This window comes from Elephas maximus, chromosome 13, assembly GCF_024166365.1.
Source record: "Elephas maximus indicus isolate mEleMax1 chromosome 13, mEleMax1 primary haplotype, whole genome shotgun sequence".
In the NCBI taxonomy this organism is placed as follows: domain Eukaryota; kingdom Metazoa; phylum Chordata; class Mammalia; order Proboscidea; family Elephantidae; genus Elephas; species Elephas maximus.
Genome location: NC_064831.1, coordinates 70,858,523 through 70,877,523, shown reverse-complemented (window position 1 = coordinate 70,877,523; position 19,001 = coordinate 70,858,523). Strand labels below are relative to the sequence as shown.

The following is a 19,001-nucleotide window of genomic DNA, read 5'->3' as shown; positions in this document are numbered from 1 at the left end:
CTTTCCTTCCCCAAGACACAGGCACTGTCTTCTCTCTGAGCCAGGTCACTACTAGATTGTCCTGATTAGTTCTGTCTTGTTTTGTGGCCAGAATAGTATTTAGATACTACCTAAACTTTACTGCTAGATGTTTTATACCTGGGCTTCTTCCAAAAGTAATCTAGTTAGTTTCTGACAGAACAAAAGCATACACCTTGAGAAAGAGGAAACCCTGGTGGTGTAGTGGTTAAGTGCTATGGCTGCTAACCAAGAGGTCGGCAGTTCAAATCTGCCAGGCGCTCCTTGGAAACTCTATGGGGCAGTTCTACTCTGTCCTACAGGGTTCCTATGAGTCGGAATCGACTCGACAGCAGTGGGTTTTTTGGGTCTTGAGAAAGATAGTGAAGTTTGTAACTCCACGGGCTTCTTCTTAAACCAAGACAAGATGCAATTTTCTTATTCACGGTTTACTCTGATGGAGAAATGAAGGAAAAAAGCGCACAAGCCCATGCATTCTGATCCATGTTTCCTTTATTCCATCACCAACCACTGTGCTGTATCCAAGCAACAGTACACAGACTGGCAATCAACCGCAATCCAGGTGTACAACAATCTGAGGCATACAGTACATTTAAGGCTTTTAAATTGGAAAAGAATTCAAAATAGAACCAAAGGAACCCCCCCAAACCCAAACCCCCAAACAATACAAGTAGTGTAGCAATGGTAAGCATCTCACATTTCTGATGCTTCTTCGGCGCAGTTCCAGTGTCAAAAAACCAAACAACCTCTCAACGAAAGAGATTAGTTTAGTGAAATTCTAATTACATAAATTCTTTCAAAGCAGAAACTCGGAATTTTGGTCTTGGAAATGTTATAAAATTTTTTTTAATAGCAAAACATAGGAATAAAAACATATTAACAAAATGTATTCAATCATTTACATTACAAACAAGGAATCTGCAGTTCATTGTTGTAGCCTGACCAAAGAATCTATGCCCAATGGGATCGCAAATATGTACAGTACTTTTAAAAAAGCCTACAAGGAGGACTTTACAGAAGGAAAGTCCACGAGGCTCTTTGTTAGATCAACCAATCAAAATATTAAAACTCTGTTGGCTAGTAATAAATTTACAGTTTTAAAAAAAAACCCAGTTTCATTTTGTTTAAGAATATTCCAGTTATATTTATCTGGTTACAGTTGTTGAAGCTGTCCATGGAGAGGTCCAGTAAATTACCCTTCAGCTGATTCATTTGGGGGAAGGATCAGTGTGTTAACAAAAATTAACAAAGGTTTTTCATTACAAGGGTTTTCCAGTTACACTATCACAGCTTCACGAATGGATCGCACCCATGAATCCAGTGGCTGAAAGAGAGCTGCTTGTCAAATACTGAGAACACCGGTGGAGAGAGGATTGAGTCCTGCATGAATGAATCGTAAATGATGGGGAAGGAGGAGACCAGGGATGTGGGCACACTTCATACAGCACTAGAAGGCTGCCTCCACGTTCAGCTCTCACCCCCACCCCGCAAGGTAATGAAGCTGGAGATTGTGCCTGTTCAGTGTAACATGTTGTATGAATTAGTAGAACAACCTCTAGGTACAAAAGGCTGAGATGGCCTCAGCTCTTCGATTAGACACCCTAAAGGCTGAGCACTTCTTCATGGTTACCAAGCCATTACAGCCATCCAGATAAAGCAGGTGCAAAACAGAGGACTCTTCTGTTCACAGTAAATGAGGTAAAATCAAGTCGCCTTCTTCAGGAATTAGGAAGTTCGTGCGATATGAACTGTTTTAGCCTTTCGAGGTATTGTGCATAAAGCTCTATGTCATTATGCCCAGCCCCTTCCACCCAGAGGGGCTCCACGGCTCGGGGGCAGCGCTCGTACATGGCCAGGCCATGGGAGAAATCGATGACCTCGTCCTCTGTCCCATGAATGACCAACACGGGAGAGGTGACTTTAGATATCTTGTCAATGCTGCAAAACAGAAAGGGAACGGGGACAGAAGAGGCATTCCTTTAGTTCCGCTCACTGATAACATGTACGATATTTAATAAGTGAATCAACAATCACAGGCAAGGAAGTAAACACTGTCTTCTTCAATCCCTGGGAGGTGCAAACAGTTAACCAGCAGGGCTGCTAACTGAAAGGTTGGTTGGTGGTTCAAGTCCACCCAGAAGCACCTCAGAAGAAAGACCTGGTGATCTGCTTCTGAAAAAATCAGCCACTGAAAACCCTCTGGAGCACAGTTCTCCTCTGACACAGACGGGGTCACCATGAGTCAGAATCGATTCCATGGCAACTGGTTGTTGCTGTTTTTTTTTTTTAGCATTCATTTTTTAAATGAACTTTTTATTTTGGAATAACTTTACATTTACAGAAAAGTTGCAAAGATAACATAGAGTTCCTATAAACCCCTAACCCATTTTCCCAGGAGGCTAACATCCTAGTATTACCATGGTGCACTTGCCAAAACTAAGCAACCATCGCTGGTGCCGTTATTATTAACTGAACTCCAGACTGCATTCAAATTTCGCCAGCTTTTCCACTAATGCCCCTTTTCTGTTCCAGGGCCCAATCCAGAATCCCAAATTGCATTTAGCCGTTGTGTTTTTGTTCAAGTATTTTATTAAAAACAGAGCCCCTAAAAGCCATCAGACTAACAAACCAGTAACTAATATATTTGATGTTCTCCTATTTATGAGATAAGACTTTAAAAAAAAAATAAACAGGCCAGAATTTATATATCTGAACAAACGTCTCCTTCAGAAGTTGGAGGCTTAACCCACTGCTGCTCTAAATTTTTCAGAACTTTTTTGTTTGAAAGTTAGCTTCAGAGGCGACTAGCAAGATACTCACAAACCCCCGTTCCATAAAAGCTAATGCCTCATTTTTGATCAAACACTGTACTACTTAGCTTGAAATTTTAACGTAATCCCTAGACTGGACTCCAAATGACTTCTGTTTACAAAAATCAAATCTACCCTCAGAGGATGAATATTTGAGGATCTTCGAAAGAATGAGCTGCAGGCTCTGAAAGTATACCCCAAAGAGGAACTCAAAAGGTGCTCGGCATTTCTGGGCTGGGCGTGTGGGACACTCCTCCAACGGGGTGACAGGTCATTTGGCATACGAATATATCAAACCTCTCTTCAACCTGTCCGCCTGCCACAGTCCTTCTTAGGGTTTACCTTTCTTTCCATATTTGACCCTTGTCAGAGTCACAGAATGACATTCACTAGTACGATCTGTGGAATCTTTTCGTTAAAAGTCACGTTGTTAGTTGCAGTCCAGTCAATTCCAACTCATGGCCACCCCACGTGTGCAGAGTAGAACTGCTCTGCAGGGTTTTCAGGCTGTGGTCTTTAGGAAGCAGATCCCCTGGCCTTTCTTCCGAGGTGCCTCTGGGTATGTTCAAACAGCTAACCTTTCTGCTAGCAGTCGAGTGCTTAACTATGTGAGCCACCTAGGGACTTATTTTAAAAATAATAGCTAACATTTACCGTACCAGGTGCTTTGCAAGAAGCACTTTACAAACCAAAGCTCATTTAATCCCCAGTGAAACACAATGAGAAAGGAATTACCACCTCCATTTGACCAGTGAGGAAGCTGAAGTTCGGAGAGATTATTAAATAACAGCCATGAGTCCGGGAGATAATGAAGAGCTCTGACATCAGTTACGCATTCCAAAGATCTACAAACAGCTGTCAGATAGGCTTTATTAACAACTCATGAGCGGCCAGCCACTTTAAGACATCACAGCACTTTAAAGACAGCCCAGGAAGGCTGCAAGACTTGGTCAGCCATGTAATTTGCAAAGATCAAAGCTGCTGGGCCAGTATTCAAATCTGCGGATTAAGAACCTTGTTTGGAAACCTACTTTCTCTCTATATTTAATTTCAAAGTGCCTTCCTCTTCTAAGAATTCAGACGGTTCAATTGCATTCCATTCAGAAAATATTTACTGCTTGATTATCATGGGCCTGGAGTCGCTGGGTGGTGCAGAGGGTTAAAGTGCTCGGTTGCTAACCCAAAGGTGGGAGGTTCGAGTCTACCCAGATATGCCTCAGAAGAAAGGCCTGGTGATTTACTTTCAAAAAACTAGCCAGTAAAAGCCCCATGGAACAGTTCTACTGTGACACATATGGGGTTGCCGTGAGTCGCAATCAGCTCGACGGCAACTGGTTTATAATGGACCTGGCACTGCCCAGAATGCTGCAAAATTTAGGACCTTTACTTCCAGTAGCATGTATCTGAAGCTAAATGCTGCCGCCTGATCCTAAATGTAAAAGAGGTAAAGGAAAACAGACTACCATCCACATAACGATAAGGACTCTTTTTGTTTTAATTTTTTTTTTTTTTGAGATTAAAGGAAAATGTGAAAGTGTCTCCCTTTAAAGAGCTGAACTCACACAGAGACAACACTGCCATTTGGTAGCAATGGACACCATAAGAAAATAGTTACAAGTTCCATTAATGATGAAAGTCAATGTGACCATTAATGGTTTGAAATCTGCTGTATTAATAATTTATAGTATTGAATATGAGAAATGGCATTTATTTGTTTAATTATTTATTGCTGTCCCTACTTACCAACCTTAATTAAGAAAGTTACCTAACCTCCCTAAGCCTCGGTTTCCTAATCTATAAAATGACTACAGTAATTGGACCAGTTTTTCAAGGCTATTGGTAAGATTAAATGGGATAATGAACATAAAATGTTCAGCGCAGGGCCCAGTTTATCAACTAAAGATTAACTGCTAACTGGTTATTAATTAATAAATTCCAATTAGTTGTCATAGCTGTATTTTAAGGTATATGCTAATTTAAGAGTCAGGGAAAAAAAAAAAAAGAAGCCTATTCATTTTGTTGCCAGGGCAACTCCTGGCATTTCTTCCCACAGACATGCTAAATATCTGTCTTTCCACAACTAGCCTCTCATTTCCAATTCAGCACAAATAAAGCCACATTTGAGAAGCCCATTAGCCCTGCTCAACATTCCTAGCCACGCCACTAGGAAGTTGCAGCTCGGCTTTCCCATGAAGTGGAATTTCATTGAATCCTGGCAGATCCGGCACAGACCTGAGGTTCCCCAAAGGTGCCAACGGAAGGGTTCTTTCTGTGAAATGAGACAGTCTGGGTAACAGATGCTTACGCAACCATGTGTGGTTTTTTTTTAAAGCGAGCGACAGCAATTAATGGGTCAATCAAAATCCTAAAGCTGTACATTACTTCTGCTGAGGCCTCTTCTCTTAAACAGAAATATGAGCTGGCCAGTCCTGCCGTCCCAATCTCAGGCCACGGTAGCAGTGGACTTTGAAAAAGTTTAGGTGCACAGACTTTTTGTTAAAAACAATATTTTTTTCAACTTAGGTTTCTTTCCTTTTTTTTTTTAAAGTAGAACTTTTTAAACAGAGGTATGCGAGAAACCAATGTGCTGGGTGCTTCTGCATTTACAGTACAGGTGCCCATCTGCCTGCCTGCCTTCCCATCAGCAGCAACTAGAGCGCAGCAGAGTTAGGTCGGCGGTGGCTCTGCCCCCTCCTATCTGCCCCCTGGCTGCCCCTGTGGGTGCAGGCCCCTCTGCAGGGGAGAGTTCTGATCAAACACAGGGGAGCGGGGTGAAGTGAGCTGCTTTCTGCAGGTTTGGGATTGCAGGTGGGTTTGCTCACTTACACCGTCTCTGCGGCTTGTTTCCAAAGTAACTGACTTCAGCTTTTTAATTCTTTTTACAAAGATTAACTGAGCGTGCTGGCTTTCCCGTTACCTGTCTTGTCTGACTGAAAACAGAAGTTTCAAAACTGTGGATGCTCGTGGTTTTTATCTGAGTGTCTCTATCACTGCTGGCAGAGTGGTTAAGAGCTTGGCTGTTAACCAGAAAGTCGGTAGTTCAAATCTACCAGCTGCTCCTTGGAAACCCTGTGGGGCAGTTCTACTGTATCCTATAGTGTTGCCCTAAGTCACAATCTACTTGATGGCAACCAGTTTGGTTTTTGGTTTTCTATCACTGCTAAAGGAGCCCTGGTGGCGCAGTGGTTAAATGCTTGGCTGCTAGCTGAAAGGTCAGTGGTTCAAATCCACCAACAGCTCTGCGTGAGAAAGATGTGGCAGTCTGCTTCCCCAGAGATTACAGCCTTGGTGGATGGAAGGAAATGGGGAAGGCAGGGTGGAAACAGGGAGAGCGCTGACTCATTGCGGGGATGGCAAGCAATGTCATGGAACAATTTGTGTATAAATTGTTGAAAGGGAAACTAATTTGCTGTGTAAGCTTTCACCTAAAACACAATTAAATGCTCAAAGAAAGAAAGAAAAGATTACAGCCTTGGAAACCCTAAGGGGCAGTTCTACTCTGTCCTACAGGGTTACTGTGAGCTGGAATTGACTTGACGGCAACAGGTTTGGTTTTGGGGTTTTGATATCACTGCTAATTGCCCCATTTTAGCTCCTTGTGAGTCAAAAGGACAGGCCCATCTGAATGTATGAACAAATACTGAACTCTAAGTTCCTTTAAAAAAAAAAAAGTTCCTTTAGGAGATGTGAATACTTCTTTTTATCCTGCACGGTAGCCTGTATACAGCTGGATCAACCAATCCTAGGATATCAGTACAATCAAGGGCCTTGGCCATCATCTGGGGGATTTTCACAAATGAATCAGGCCTGGGGGAGAAGGTTCTCACTAGACTGTATGTCACGTTAACCTCCACGTCCCCCATCGTGCCCAGCACAGGGTCAGACATATGGCTGCACTCAGTAAATATTTACGTATTAGTGGCAATGTGATTCAATTGCTTAAAGTGGCTGCTTAGCACTTGCTTTACAAACGTGAACTTACCTGGGGAAAGCATCAAAGCAGTATGTCTTCCTGGTGTCGGGAAAGGCCACCCGCAAACCGGACATCAGAGGGGAGTGGAGAATGACCGCTGCACATTCATACCGCGAGGCCAAGTCTACTGTGGGGACGGTCCCGATACTCTGACCATACAGAATAATGTTCTCAGGGCTTACGCCGTACCTGGAGAAATCAGAGAGTGCTGCCATTAGCTACGGTATGGAGAAAGAGAGGGAGGGAGGGAAAAAAACACCACCACATCTTAAATCCACAGAATTCCCACATTTATCATCTTAAAATTTACATCATTTAATTGTACACTTCAGCTTAAGACGAACATTAAGTTTGACAAACATAAATGTAAAGGGTCTACGTCAGGATACTCTCTAATAATAAAGATTTCATGTTCCTCAAAATCCTATAAAAATAATGAACATGACACTTTTAGATGGCCAGCTAACTAAATAAATGCACTATAAGGTTCAGTTCAGTGTGACCTACACAGAGTCGTCTCATTTCCTATTAAAAAAACCCAAAGAACCAAACCCACTGCCATCGAGTCGATTCTGACTCTTGGCAACCCTATAGGACAGAGTAGAACTGCCCCACAGAGTTTCCAAGGAGCACCTGGCGGATTTGAACTGCCGACCTCTTGGTTAGCAGCCATAGCACTTAACCACTATGCCACCAGGGTTTCCCATTTCCTATTAGTCCTGTTTATTTTCTTTGATAATCATAAATGCACTTCTAAAATAAAAACGAAAGCATGTTTGGCAAATTATAATATTGTTATGAAGAGCCCTTCAAGGTGAGCTTTTAATAAAACAGAAATGCTATTTATAATTTTAATCTGAAGAAACTATATTTCCTTTAGCCTCTTCTTCTAAACCCTTCTAAGACTTTAAATCCATCAAAGGTGTCCTGATGTAGTCTCTTCCAGTTTCTATTTGGGTAATGTGCTGCAAATGGATAAGCACTTGACTGCTAACCAAAAGGGTGGCAGTTCAACTCTACCTAGACGTGCCTTGGAAGGAAGCCCTGGTGATCCATTTCTGAAAGGGCACAGTCACTGAAAGCCCTATGGAGCACAGCTCTACTCTGATTCCATTTTGTGTGTGTGCGTGTGTGGTGAAAATATACACATACACACCAAAATATCCGCCAGCACAGCTTCTACATTTATAATTCAATGATATTGATCAGATTTTTCATGTTGTATCACCATTATCTCCATCCTTTTCCAAAATATTCTACCGCCATTACCATAAGCTCAATGCCCCCTGCTATGGATTGAATGGCGTCCCCCAGAACATGTGTTGTAAACCCTAAACTCCTATCCCTGTGATGCCTGTGCTGTAATCCCCACCAACAGGGACTCATTAGTACATGAAAGTGCAAATCCAATCCAGGAGATATCATTTTATACCCATGAGACTGGCAAAAATGAAAAAGTCAGACAGTGCCAACGGATGGCAAGGCCATGGAAAAGTGGAACTCGGACACTGTTGTAAGAGTGTAAATAGGGGAACCACTTAAGAAGTCAATCTGACATTATCTGGTAAAGTGCAAGGCTTGTTGTTAGGTGTTGTTGAGTTGGTTTCGACTCAGCAATCCTATGCACAACAGAATGAAACACCGCCTGGTTCTCAGCCAACCTCATAATCATTGATATGCTTGAGCCCATTGTTGCAGTCACTGTATCAATCCATCTTGTTGAGGGTCTTCCTCTTTTCTGCTGACCCTCTACTTTACCAAACATGAAGTTCTGCCCCAGGGACTGATCCCTCCTGATAGTATGTCCAAAGTATGTGAGATGAAGTCTCGCCATCCTTGCCTCTAAGGAGCACTCTGGCTGTACTTCTTCCCAAACAGACTTGTTTGTTCTTCTGGCAATATGCAATATTCTTTGCCAGTGCCATAATTCGAAGGGGTCAATTCTTCTTCAGCCTTCCTTATTCATTGCCCAGCTTTCGCATGCATACGAGGCAATTGAAAACAGCATGGCTTGGTCAGGAGCACCTTAGTCCTTAAAGAAACATCTTTGCTTTCTAACACTTTAAAGAAAGGTCCTTTGCAGATTTGCCCAATGCAATATGTCATTTGATTTCTTGACTTTTGCTTCCATGGGCATTGATTACGGATCCAAGTAAAATAAAATCCATGACAACTTCAATCTTTACTCCGTTTATCATGATGTTGTTTATTGGTCCAGTTGTGAGGATTTTTGTTTTCTTTATGCTGAGGTATAATCCATACTGAAGGCTATAGTCCTTGATCTTCAACAGTCAGTGCTTCAAGTCCTCTTCACTTTCAGCAAGCAAGGTTGTGTCATCTGCATAATGCAGGTTGTTAATGAGTCTTCCTCCAACCCTGATGCCCTGTTCTTCTTCATATAGTCTAGCTTCTTGGATTATTTGTTCAGTGTACAGACTGAATACGTATGGTGAGCCAATAATTCCACTTTTGGGTATAAGTCCTACTGTAGTGCTGCTGTTGTGTGCCATCGAGTCAATTCCGACTCATAGTGACCCTATAGGTTAGAGAAAAACTGTCCCATACAGTTGCCTAGGCTGTAATCTTTATGGGAGCAGATCACCAGGTCTTTTTTTCCCTTGGGCCGCTAGGTTGGTTTGAACTGCCCATCTTTCCGTTAGCAGCTGAGCACTTAACCATTGTGCCACCAGGGCTCCTTTACTGTAGCTCAGACAGCCATATAAAATACTTCCTGGTAACAGCCTTCAGTGAAGAGAACTGTCAATCTGTAACTGAGGGGGATGGTAGGATTTCAGCTCAACTTCCTCCCCCAAGTGACCTGCAACTCCACAGGAAAATGGAGACCCTTAAGAAACCTGGGGAGTACCTGCGTGGTGCAAATAGTTAACATGCTTGGCTGCTAACAAAAGGTTAAAGGTTCGAGTCCATCTAGAGGCACCTCAGAACAAAGTCCTGGCAATCTACTTCCCCCCAAAAAACAGCCATGAAAACCCTATGAGCACAGCTCTACTCTGACACACATGGGGTCACCATGAGTTGGAGTCTGCAACTGGTAGAACCGGTAAAAGGAATCTGAAGAATGAATGGCTATTTCTGGCTAGCAAACATTGGGGAGTGCTTTACAGAGAGCTGGCATCTGGGCTATGCCATGAAGGACAGGCAGGATTTGAACATGTGGAGACAAAAAGTACTTTCTATGTGAGAAGGACAATGTGCGTAAAAATGCAACAGTAGGAAAGTGCAGGGAATATAAGGAGTCCTGTGTGGCTGCCGAGTTTGAGACTGAGCTGGGGACGCTGGCGGGGACACATCTCGGAAGAGCTTGAATGGGAAGCAGATGGGTTAGAGCCTGTCCTGGAGAAGATGAGGTGCTTCTGGAGGAAGAGGTGACAAGAATGAAGCTATGCTTTGGGAAGACTACCCTTTCAGTGGCAGGCAAGCTCAATCACAGAAGCATGAAAAGGAAGCAAGAAGATCAGTTAAAGGACCCTTAAGAATCATACAGGGAAGTGGACCTGGCGCAGGGCTGAGCAATGTCTCATTCCGTTATACGCAAGGCCAAAAGTTGGAGCAGACTTGATGGCAACAGCTGGGAAGAGGAAACAAGAGTACAATAAGAAAGATATGCTCTCTTGTCTCCAGACACAGGTCAGAAAACATCTGGTTCAGAACCAGAGTCCGTTTTCTACCTTCTTTCTTTCTTTTTGAAAAATAATATTTTATTGAGTTTTCGGTAAAGATTTACACAGCAATGGAGGCTCCCATTCAACAATTTATACACAAGCTGTTCAGCGACACTGGTTCTACCTCATTTCTAAAGTCAAGTGTCCGTGTGGCCCCGACCTCTGTGCTTGACACCATCACACAGAACTGTGCCTATGCAACAGAGTCTCTGAAGATGCTGGTCTTGCCTGGTATTCTTGCCTAGAGCTTCATTTGTGTTAGTAAAAGGAGTTTTCATGGTGAGGTTTGAAGAAGTAACTAAAAGCAGCCGCGTTCTATGCGACAATTCATATGTCAGAGGCCATGGATTTGAAAACATGGAATCTTCTAGAAAGGCTGATTTTTTGGAAGTAGACTGCTAGGCCTTTCTTCTGAGGCACCTCTGGGTGGACTCAAACCTCCAACCTTTTCGTAAGCAGGCAAGCATGTTAACCATCTGCACCACCCAGGGACTCCAAAAAACCATTCGTGATCAAGTCAATGCTGACTAGCCTGTTGCCGACAAGTCAATTCACTATAATCCACCTTTGCGCCTACAGTGTCCTTCAAATATCTCTCAGAGGTATCAAATCCAACTGCTTTTTTCTCGGTTCTCATCTGATTCAACTTCTCCTCAGCAGCTCACACTGAGAACGATGCCTTTCTTCTCAAATCCATTCCCTGGCTTCAAAGGCACTTACTGACTCACTTTTGGTCCCTCTGCTTCCCACCCCCCCGCCCCCGGCCCCAAGGTCTTTGTCTCTTTCTCTGGCTTATCTTCCCCAACCACTAATGTTTATTCATATTACACGCCTACATTTTCTCTCCAGATGACTTCATTTAACTCCTGACTTCAACTACCAACTCCATGCAGGTAGTTCTCAGATTTTCACTCTCAGCCCTGGCCTTTCTTCTCAGACCCAGAGCAGAAGGTCCCCTTGAAATGAAATGAAACGACGCTGGTGCCCACCTGGTTCTCAGCACCCTCACTGGCCTCCCCTCTCTCATTTAATCGTCCCAGTCATCCTGAGAGGAGGTATACACATCCCCACTTACACGTGAGGAACGTGAGGATAGGCTGAGCCAACCCGCTCAAGACCTATGGCTAGTGAGTGGCGGGGCTATGAATTTAATACAGGCCTGACTTCAAAGCCCACGTTATTTGACCTGGATAAATTTTACATTCGACATACCTAAAACCAAATTCATTATTATCTTTCCTCAAAACCTTCTCAAACACTTGCTTATCAGGTGGGACTCTAAAAATCATATTTCTCTCAGTTGCCAATCCAGTATCCAAAACCAGGTTGACGACAAATGAAAAGTAGTGAGTTGTTAAATGATTAACTCAACTAAAGATCTAAACTGGGTTCAGCCAGCAGTCTTTTAATTTGGTGATTTTGTAAGCCTTGGGTTAGTTTCTATAGCCGAAAAATGTCACTTTTTAAAAATATGCGTTAAAAAATAGTTGCTGCGTATCTCATTTGGACTAGGCGCAGACCCTCTGGGAGATAGAAAAATGAATATAACATGTTTGATGATTTCAAGGAGCATATAGTCTGGCTGGGAAGTCAAGCGTGTACCCAAAAGTATGGGAGACAAGCAGAAGCAAGGACTCAATGTCACAGCAGATGAAGCAAGAGGGTCAAGAGCAGGTCAGGGTAAGATCTAGGAGGCTGAAGGGCCTTGTTTGCTTTCTGTCAACTATAGGCCTATCTGCATGTCAAAGTGAACACTTTTTATCAGACTCTCTCTGGAATCTCTTCATTAAATCTCTGGTCCTTGACTTAAATGTATAACTAGATGTTTTCAGGCTTTAGGGAAAGCCTGGATATGTTTACGAGACTAAGCATATTCATTTTATGACAGAGTGTCACTATATCTTGCTGGGATAAGCCCAAGATGACCACAGCTTGGGGCCTGGGGCTCCATAGCAGGTTGTTAACACTCTGAGATTTGACCCTTGGCGTGTGGAATCCTGAATGGCTCAGACTTACGCAGAAAGATTAGAAATGGGACAGGACGTTCAGCAAACTAATGATCAGGACTCTGGGGCGGTCAGAGAACCATTAGTTTCACTGCATCTCAGATTTCACCACTACTCAGAACTAAGATCTCGCATCTGAGGTTCTCCTTTTGACAATAACCTGTTTTCCCTCCTCTACTGTCTTCCCCACTAACCCTTCTGTCTTAGTTTCCTAGTGCTGCTATAACAGAAATACCAAAAGTGGATAGCTTTAAAGGACAGAAATTTATTTTCTCACAGTTTAAGAAAAACCAAAACCAAACCCGTTGCCATCAATTCCGACTCACGGTGACCTACAGGACAGCACAGAACTGCTTCAATAGGGTTTCCAAGGAGCGGCTGGTGGATTCGAACTGCCAAACTTTTGATTAGCAGCCATAGCTCTTAACCACTGAGCCACCAGGGCTCCTCTCACAGTTCAGAAGGCTAGAAGTCTGAATTCAGGGCACCAGCTCCAGGGGAAGTCTTCTCTGTCCACTCTGGTGGGAAATCCTTGTTTCAGCTTCTCTAGCATTCTTCCTGGCGTTCTGTGGCGTCTATCTTTCCCCCATTCCTACTTGCTCGCTTCTGTGCCTAATTCACTTTTATATCTCAAGGGATTGGTTTAAAACACACCCTACACTGCTATGACCTCATTAACATACCAGAGAAAACCCTATTCCCAAATGGGATTACCTCCACAGGTATAAGGGTTAGGGTTTACAATACATATTTTTTGGGGGACATAATTCAATCCATAACACCTTTCTTGACTCAATCATGACCTCTAATTCCTCAAATTTCTTCCAGGCCAGTATTCTGATTTCATTTATCTCTATACCTAAGCACGGTCCATCACCTTCAACCCCCAGCATTACAACCACCAGAATCCTTTGACCTCCTGACCATCCTACTGTGCCAGTCCCCAGCCCTAGGCCTAGGCTTAGGTAAGAGAATTTGCCAGAGAAGAAAACAGGAAGGCAGGCTAGAGAGTTGGAGGCTTTTCCTCCTACCACCACCAACATGGCTCCACTAGAATTGCCAGAACAGCATATACAGCCCAGAAAACAGAACCCATGATGTTTCTGATCAGAGTCTACTACAAGGGCTCAGGACCCATTCAGTCCTGGGACAGGCATTTCTTCTCTCTAGGAAGCTCAAGATGTAGTTTAGGAGAAAACATACTAACGTGGCAGCAATAGGCAGTATCATGTAACCGGAGGGGCCAGCCTGGAGAAGCTACAAGGTCAGGAAAAGCCATAGATCTGAGTAGGTGGAAAGATTAAACCTGTTGGACATAGTATCAAGGGGTGAGGTAGGCGGTAGAATCAGGAAGTCTGCATGTGTGGGAAGGGTAGGCCAAGAAAACCAAATAAACAAAAAACAAAACCGGGCAGAAGACTGGGAGGCAAGAACTCGGAACTCAGACAGGGAGCTAGTAGAGCCCAAAGGTCAGAACACACAAAGGCTCTGCAGAATAGGTATGTGGTACCAGCAGTTTAAAGAGGAAGTCTCAACAGAAAAAGACAAGCTAGGAAGAAGAGCTCAGCAGAAGCCCACCTGTAAACTCTCAGGAACATGTGGATAACAGGGTGAAGGGGGCAAAAAGCAGGGTGGATAAAAACATGAGAAAACTCACGATGTACAGCAGCAAACGAGGCATGCTAAGTGAGTTGTCAGGTGGGCCACCTGGGAGTCAAGAAGAAAGCAAGCTCATTGGAGGTCAGGGTGGCCTTACTGTCTTGAAAGGTGTGAAGAATGACGTAGTTTCAACATCAGTAAAAGGTGCTGAATAAAAGCTTGCTATTGACCACTGTCATTCTTAAAATGTTCTTCTCCTATGGTGCCCCAATATCACCCTAGCCAGATTTATTCTTCTCTCTCTAGGCACTCCTGTTTCCTTTGCTCATTCCTCTTTCTTCTCTCATGCTTTAGTATTTCTCCAAGCTCAACTGCCACTCTTTTCTAGAATTTTTTCTCTTTGTATTTGTTTTTTTGTAGAACTCTTCAAATGTTAAGTGCCTACTAGCATAGTGCCTGCCACACAGTAGGTGTGCAATAAATATTTGTTATAAGAATAAATGCGTGACTGGGGTTTCTAAAAGGAACCCTGGTGGTGTGGTGGTTTAGCACTCGACTGCTAACCTAAAGGTTACAGGTTCAAACCCACCAGCTGCCCCACGAGAGAAAGATGTGGCAGTTTTCTTCCATAAAGATTATAGTCTTGGAAACCCTACAGAGAAGTTCTACTCTGTTCTGCAGGGTCGCTATGAGTTGGAATCAACTCGACGGCAGCGGGTTTGCTTTTTTTGTTTTGGGTTTCTAAAATTTGTTTATTCATTCCTGATATCTCATCTTAGCTCCAGTACTCCCTTTTTTTCCTCTCTATCGCTATTTCTTTCTGAGCACACCCCATGGCTTCGTACTCAACATCTCTGTTGTGGATTGAACTGTGTCCCCCAAAAATATGTGTATCAATTTGGCTAGGTCATGATTCCCAGTATTGTGTGATTTTCTACCATTTTGTCATCTCATGTGATTTTCCTATGTGTTTTAAGTCCTATCTCTGTGATGTTAATAAGACGGGATTAGTGGCAGTCAGGTTAATGAGACAGGACTCAAATCTACAAGATAAAATTGTGTCTTGAGGCGATCTCTTTCGAAACATAAAAGAGAAGGGAGCAGAGAGACTTGGGGACCTCATACCACAAAAGAAAGTAGAGCACAAGTCCTTTGGACCCGGGGTTACTGCGCTGAAAAGCTTCTAGTCCAGGGGAAAATTAATGACAAGGACCTTCCTCCGAAGCTGACAGAGAAAGCCTTCCCCTAGAGCTGATACCCTGAATTTGAACTTCTAGCCTACTAGACTGTGAAAGAATAAACTTCTGTTCGTTGAAGCCATCCATGTGTATTTCTGTTATAGCAGCACTAGATGACTAAGACAGTCTCCCAAACTTGATGCTTCAGATTCTCTCCCCAACTGTCATGGTTTGAACCATGTCCTCCAAAACATGTGTCAACTTGGTTAGGCCATGAATCCCAGTATTGTATGGCTGTCCTCCATTTTATGATTGATATAATTTTCCTATATGTTGTAAATCCTAATCTGCCTGTGGTTAATGAGGCAAGATTGGATTATGTTGAAGAGGATTAGGGTGGGATGTAACACCCTTGCTCAGGTCACATCCCTGATCCAATGTAAAGGAAGTTCCCCTGGGGTGTGGCCTGCACCACCTTTTATCTTACAACAGATGAAAAGGGAATCAAGCAGAGAGAGAATCTTACAGCACCAAGAAAGCAGTGTTGGCAGCAGTGCGCGTCCCTTGGACCTGGGGTTCCTGTGAGGAGAAGCTCCTAGTCCAGGGGAATATTGATGATAAGGACCTTCCTCCAGGGCGAACAGAGAGTAGAAAGCCTTCCCCTGGAGCTCAGGCCCTGAGTTTGGACTTCTAGCCTGCTTTACTCTGAGGAAATAAATTTCTCTTTGTTAAAGTCACCCACTTGTGATATTTCAGTTACAGCAGTACTAGATAACTAAGACACCAGCCTTTCCATTTCTACCAATCACCATTCCCTTTACCTCACAGGCTTGAGAATTAGGGCTAATTTTTCACTCTCCTCTCCCTTGTCTCCCCGTATACTCTTAGTCACTAGTAATCTTGCCATTTCTATCTTTAAGGTATTTTCTATACTGATCACTTTTCTGACACCACTTCTGTTGCTCTGTGATTGGCTATACACGTGCTTGGCTGCTAACCGTAAGGTTACAGGTTCAAATCTACCCAAAGGGGCCTCTGAAGAAAGGCCTGGTGATACAGTTTCCAAAAACCGGCCACTGGAAAGCCTGCGGAGCACCACTGTACTCTGACACACTCGGAGCCACCATGAGTCAGAATCAACTCAATGGCAGCTGGTTTACACACAACGGTATCTTGTAGTCAACCTATCAGGATCTGCCTGTCCAGTTCGGTACATGAATAAGCAAAATTTGTCCAAAAATGAATGTCTCCACAGCAAGTACCCAGGGTCTGTTACCCAGATATCTTCCTGGGATCCTTACCATTGCTGTCCCTACATCCACCCAGTTGCCTGACTACTCGAACTACCAGCCTGCTCCGTCCTATCCTTTGGGCTCCTCTGCATCATCCCACGGTTGATGAGGGCCAGGCGTCCTAGTTCCTGACTACTGACCTGGATTCAATCCCTGCCTTACTCTGACTCATGCACCCTGACAGCTTCCCTGTTTCCCTCCTGGCTTCTCCCTTGATAGACAACTCTGGGACTCCCCCATGCCTAATCAGTTTCCACGTCTGACCTTTCCTCTTCTCTCCCAGACCTGCTTTCCTTCGGGTTCTAGCTATATACACTGCCACATTCATGCTGTTCCCCGTTCCAATCCATCTTCCAACGTCTTCCTTGAAAAAAAATTTGTCCTGTTAATTTCCTAGTAGAACCCTGGCAGCTGCCAACTGAAAGGTCGGCAGTTTGAACCCACCAGCAGCACCGTGGAATAAAGATGTGGCGGTCTGCTTCCGTAAAGATTTCAGCCTTGGAAACCCTGTGAGGCAATTCTACTCTGTCCTACAGAGTTGCTATGAGTCAGGATCGACTCAATGGCACTGGGTTTGGTTTTGGGGTTAAGGATAAAAAGTTCATGTCCTCAGATTAACCTCCCTAATCTGGCCCCACTCTACCATCCTGCCCCTTTCTCTTCTCTCCAAGTGAACCCTGTGCCTCTGTGGGTTAGACTCCCCACTGTCTCATCAACACCCTCTGCCTGGAATGTCCCCGCTCCTCTCCTCCCCATTACCTAGAAAACCCTGGGGCTCTTCAGGTCCACTTCAGTCCTTCCTCCTTCACACGCTTTTCCCAACCACTCAGTCTACGCGTGGTATTTTCTTTTTTGAGCCGTTCAGTCAGACACTTGATAGGAGGGCCTATGTGATTAACCATTTCGCGGCATGCCCTACGCTGCCAATGAGATCTTAAGCTCCACTAGAATAGGCAGTGCTGTATATTCCGTGGGTAAATTTCACAACACCCAACTCAGAGATCGCCACACAGGAGACACCTCCTGATTTGAACTAAATGTGATTCTAGCCGAAGGATGTTTTTAAGCAAATTAAAACTAAATTTCATGTATTGTTATCATTCCAAATGATATAATCCACTCGAAATTTAAGGTCAGCCACTTGGGGATCTGGGTAGGAGCAGAAGCTCTTGTGTGAAAAACTAATAGAGATGAGTTAGACCATCAAAGATCATCATAATAATCTAGTAAGGACTGAAGTTTTTAGGCATCACGTTGTTGTTGTTGTTAGTTGCCTTTAAGTCGGCTCTGACTCATGGCGACCTTATGTGTAAGAGAACAAAACACTGCCTGGTCCTGTGCCAAAACACAATACAAGCAATTAAACTCTCCCAGCTTTTACCAAGGGGAAGCCGCGACCCTGAATAACGTCTTTCTGTATCAGGCAGTGTGAGCTGTAGAGTAACCCCTTCGGCTGACACCCACAATGTTTGCTCTTGATCTGTCCAAATGTCTATCATTAGTTCCGGTCACAAGCTATGCTGAGTACAGGCTGACCATCACAAATTTAGCCTTCAAATTCCACTCAGCCTATAGGACAAGCCCCCAGGAACCCTGCAGCCAAGGGCTTTGGGAGCACTATCAGCAGCAAGAGCGAGGGCTGAGTGAAGGAGACTTACAAGGTAAAATCTGTTTGTTTTCTCTTGAGCGTAAGGCTTTCTTTTCTAACAACATGAACAAGGTTAGCTTCCCTAAGATACACTGCATCCTGTTTAAGTTAGTGGGCCTTGACTTTGTCCTTTAGTCAAGAGCGCTCCCATTTATCTTCAGAAGAAGCAACCCTGGCACCGTTCCACTTACTTTGAAGTCAACATTTCAGATATTTCAGAGCTGGAATTCCTAGTGGAAATATTTTGAGACACAGGACAAAGATAAACATACAAGGTAACATGAATATTAACTGAAAGGATGAGGCCTGTGGCTACTGGAGAAAGCCTAATAAATTTGAAGACAAAGCTTCAGAGTTAAAGGACAAGGGAAGCAGGTGTGTAAAAAAGCAAACTGCCACATGGAGGGCTTTCGCCTTCAGGCACATAAATGGCAAATCCATCTTTTACTTTTGGTAACCCAAGCTTAACAAATGTGTGCTTTATATTTTAATTGTGAGGAAGATAAAAAAAATCATCAATAATCTAAACCATGTTTATTTTTACTTTATAAAAATGCCTAAACCATGATTATTTTCCCTTTATAAAAATACATCTTTGTAGGTTTAGAAAGCTTCTCAGTGTTACACGAATTAACGTTTCAGGAATAGGCGTTCACTGGCCGTTAATTCTGATGGCGAGAGCAAAGGAAACACATTTTAAAGTGAGTGCTTGCTGCAGTGGTGCTGTCTGAGAACAAAATTAAAATATTTAAAGGCTGGTGATGTCAGCTGGATATTTGTTTTTTTTTTTTTCT

The 19,001-nt window shown here is 43.5% G+C and overlaps 1 protein-coding gene across 1 annotated transcript in view; it reads right to left on the bottom strand.

Moving 5' to 3' along the window:
* Positions 1-498: 498 nt before the first annotated feature.
* Positions 499-19,001, bottom strand: part of ABHD17C (abhydrolase domain containing 17C, depalmitoylase) — a 69,977-nt gene continuing 51,474 nt past the window's right edge. Inside the window, exons 2-3 of the mRNA XM_049852800.1 lie at positions 6,811-6,990; positions 499-1,956 (exon numbers count right to left, since the gene is read on the bottom strand). Coding sequence (XP_049708757.1) covers positions 1,737-1,956; positions 6,811-6,990 — 400 coding nt within the window. The 3' untranslated portion in view covers positions 499-1,736. The remainder of the gene's footprint in view (positions 1,957-6,810; positions 6,991-19,001) is intronic.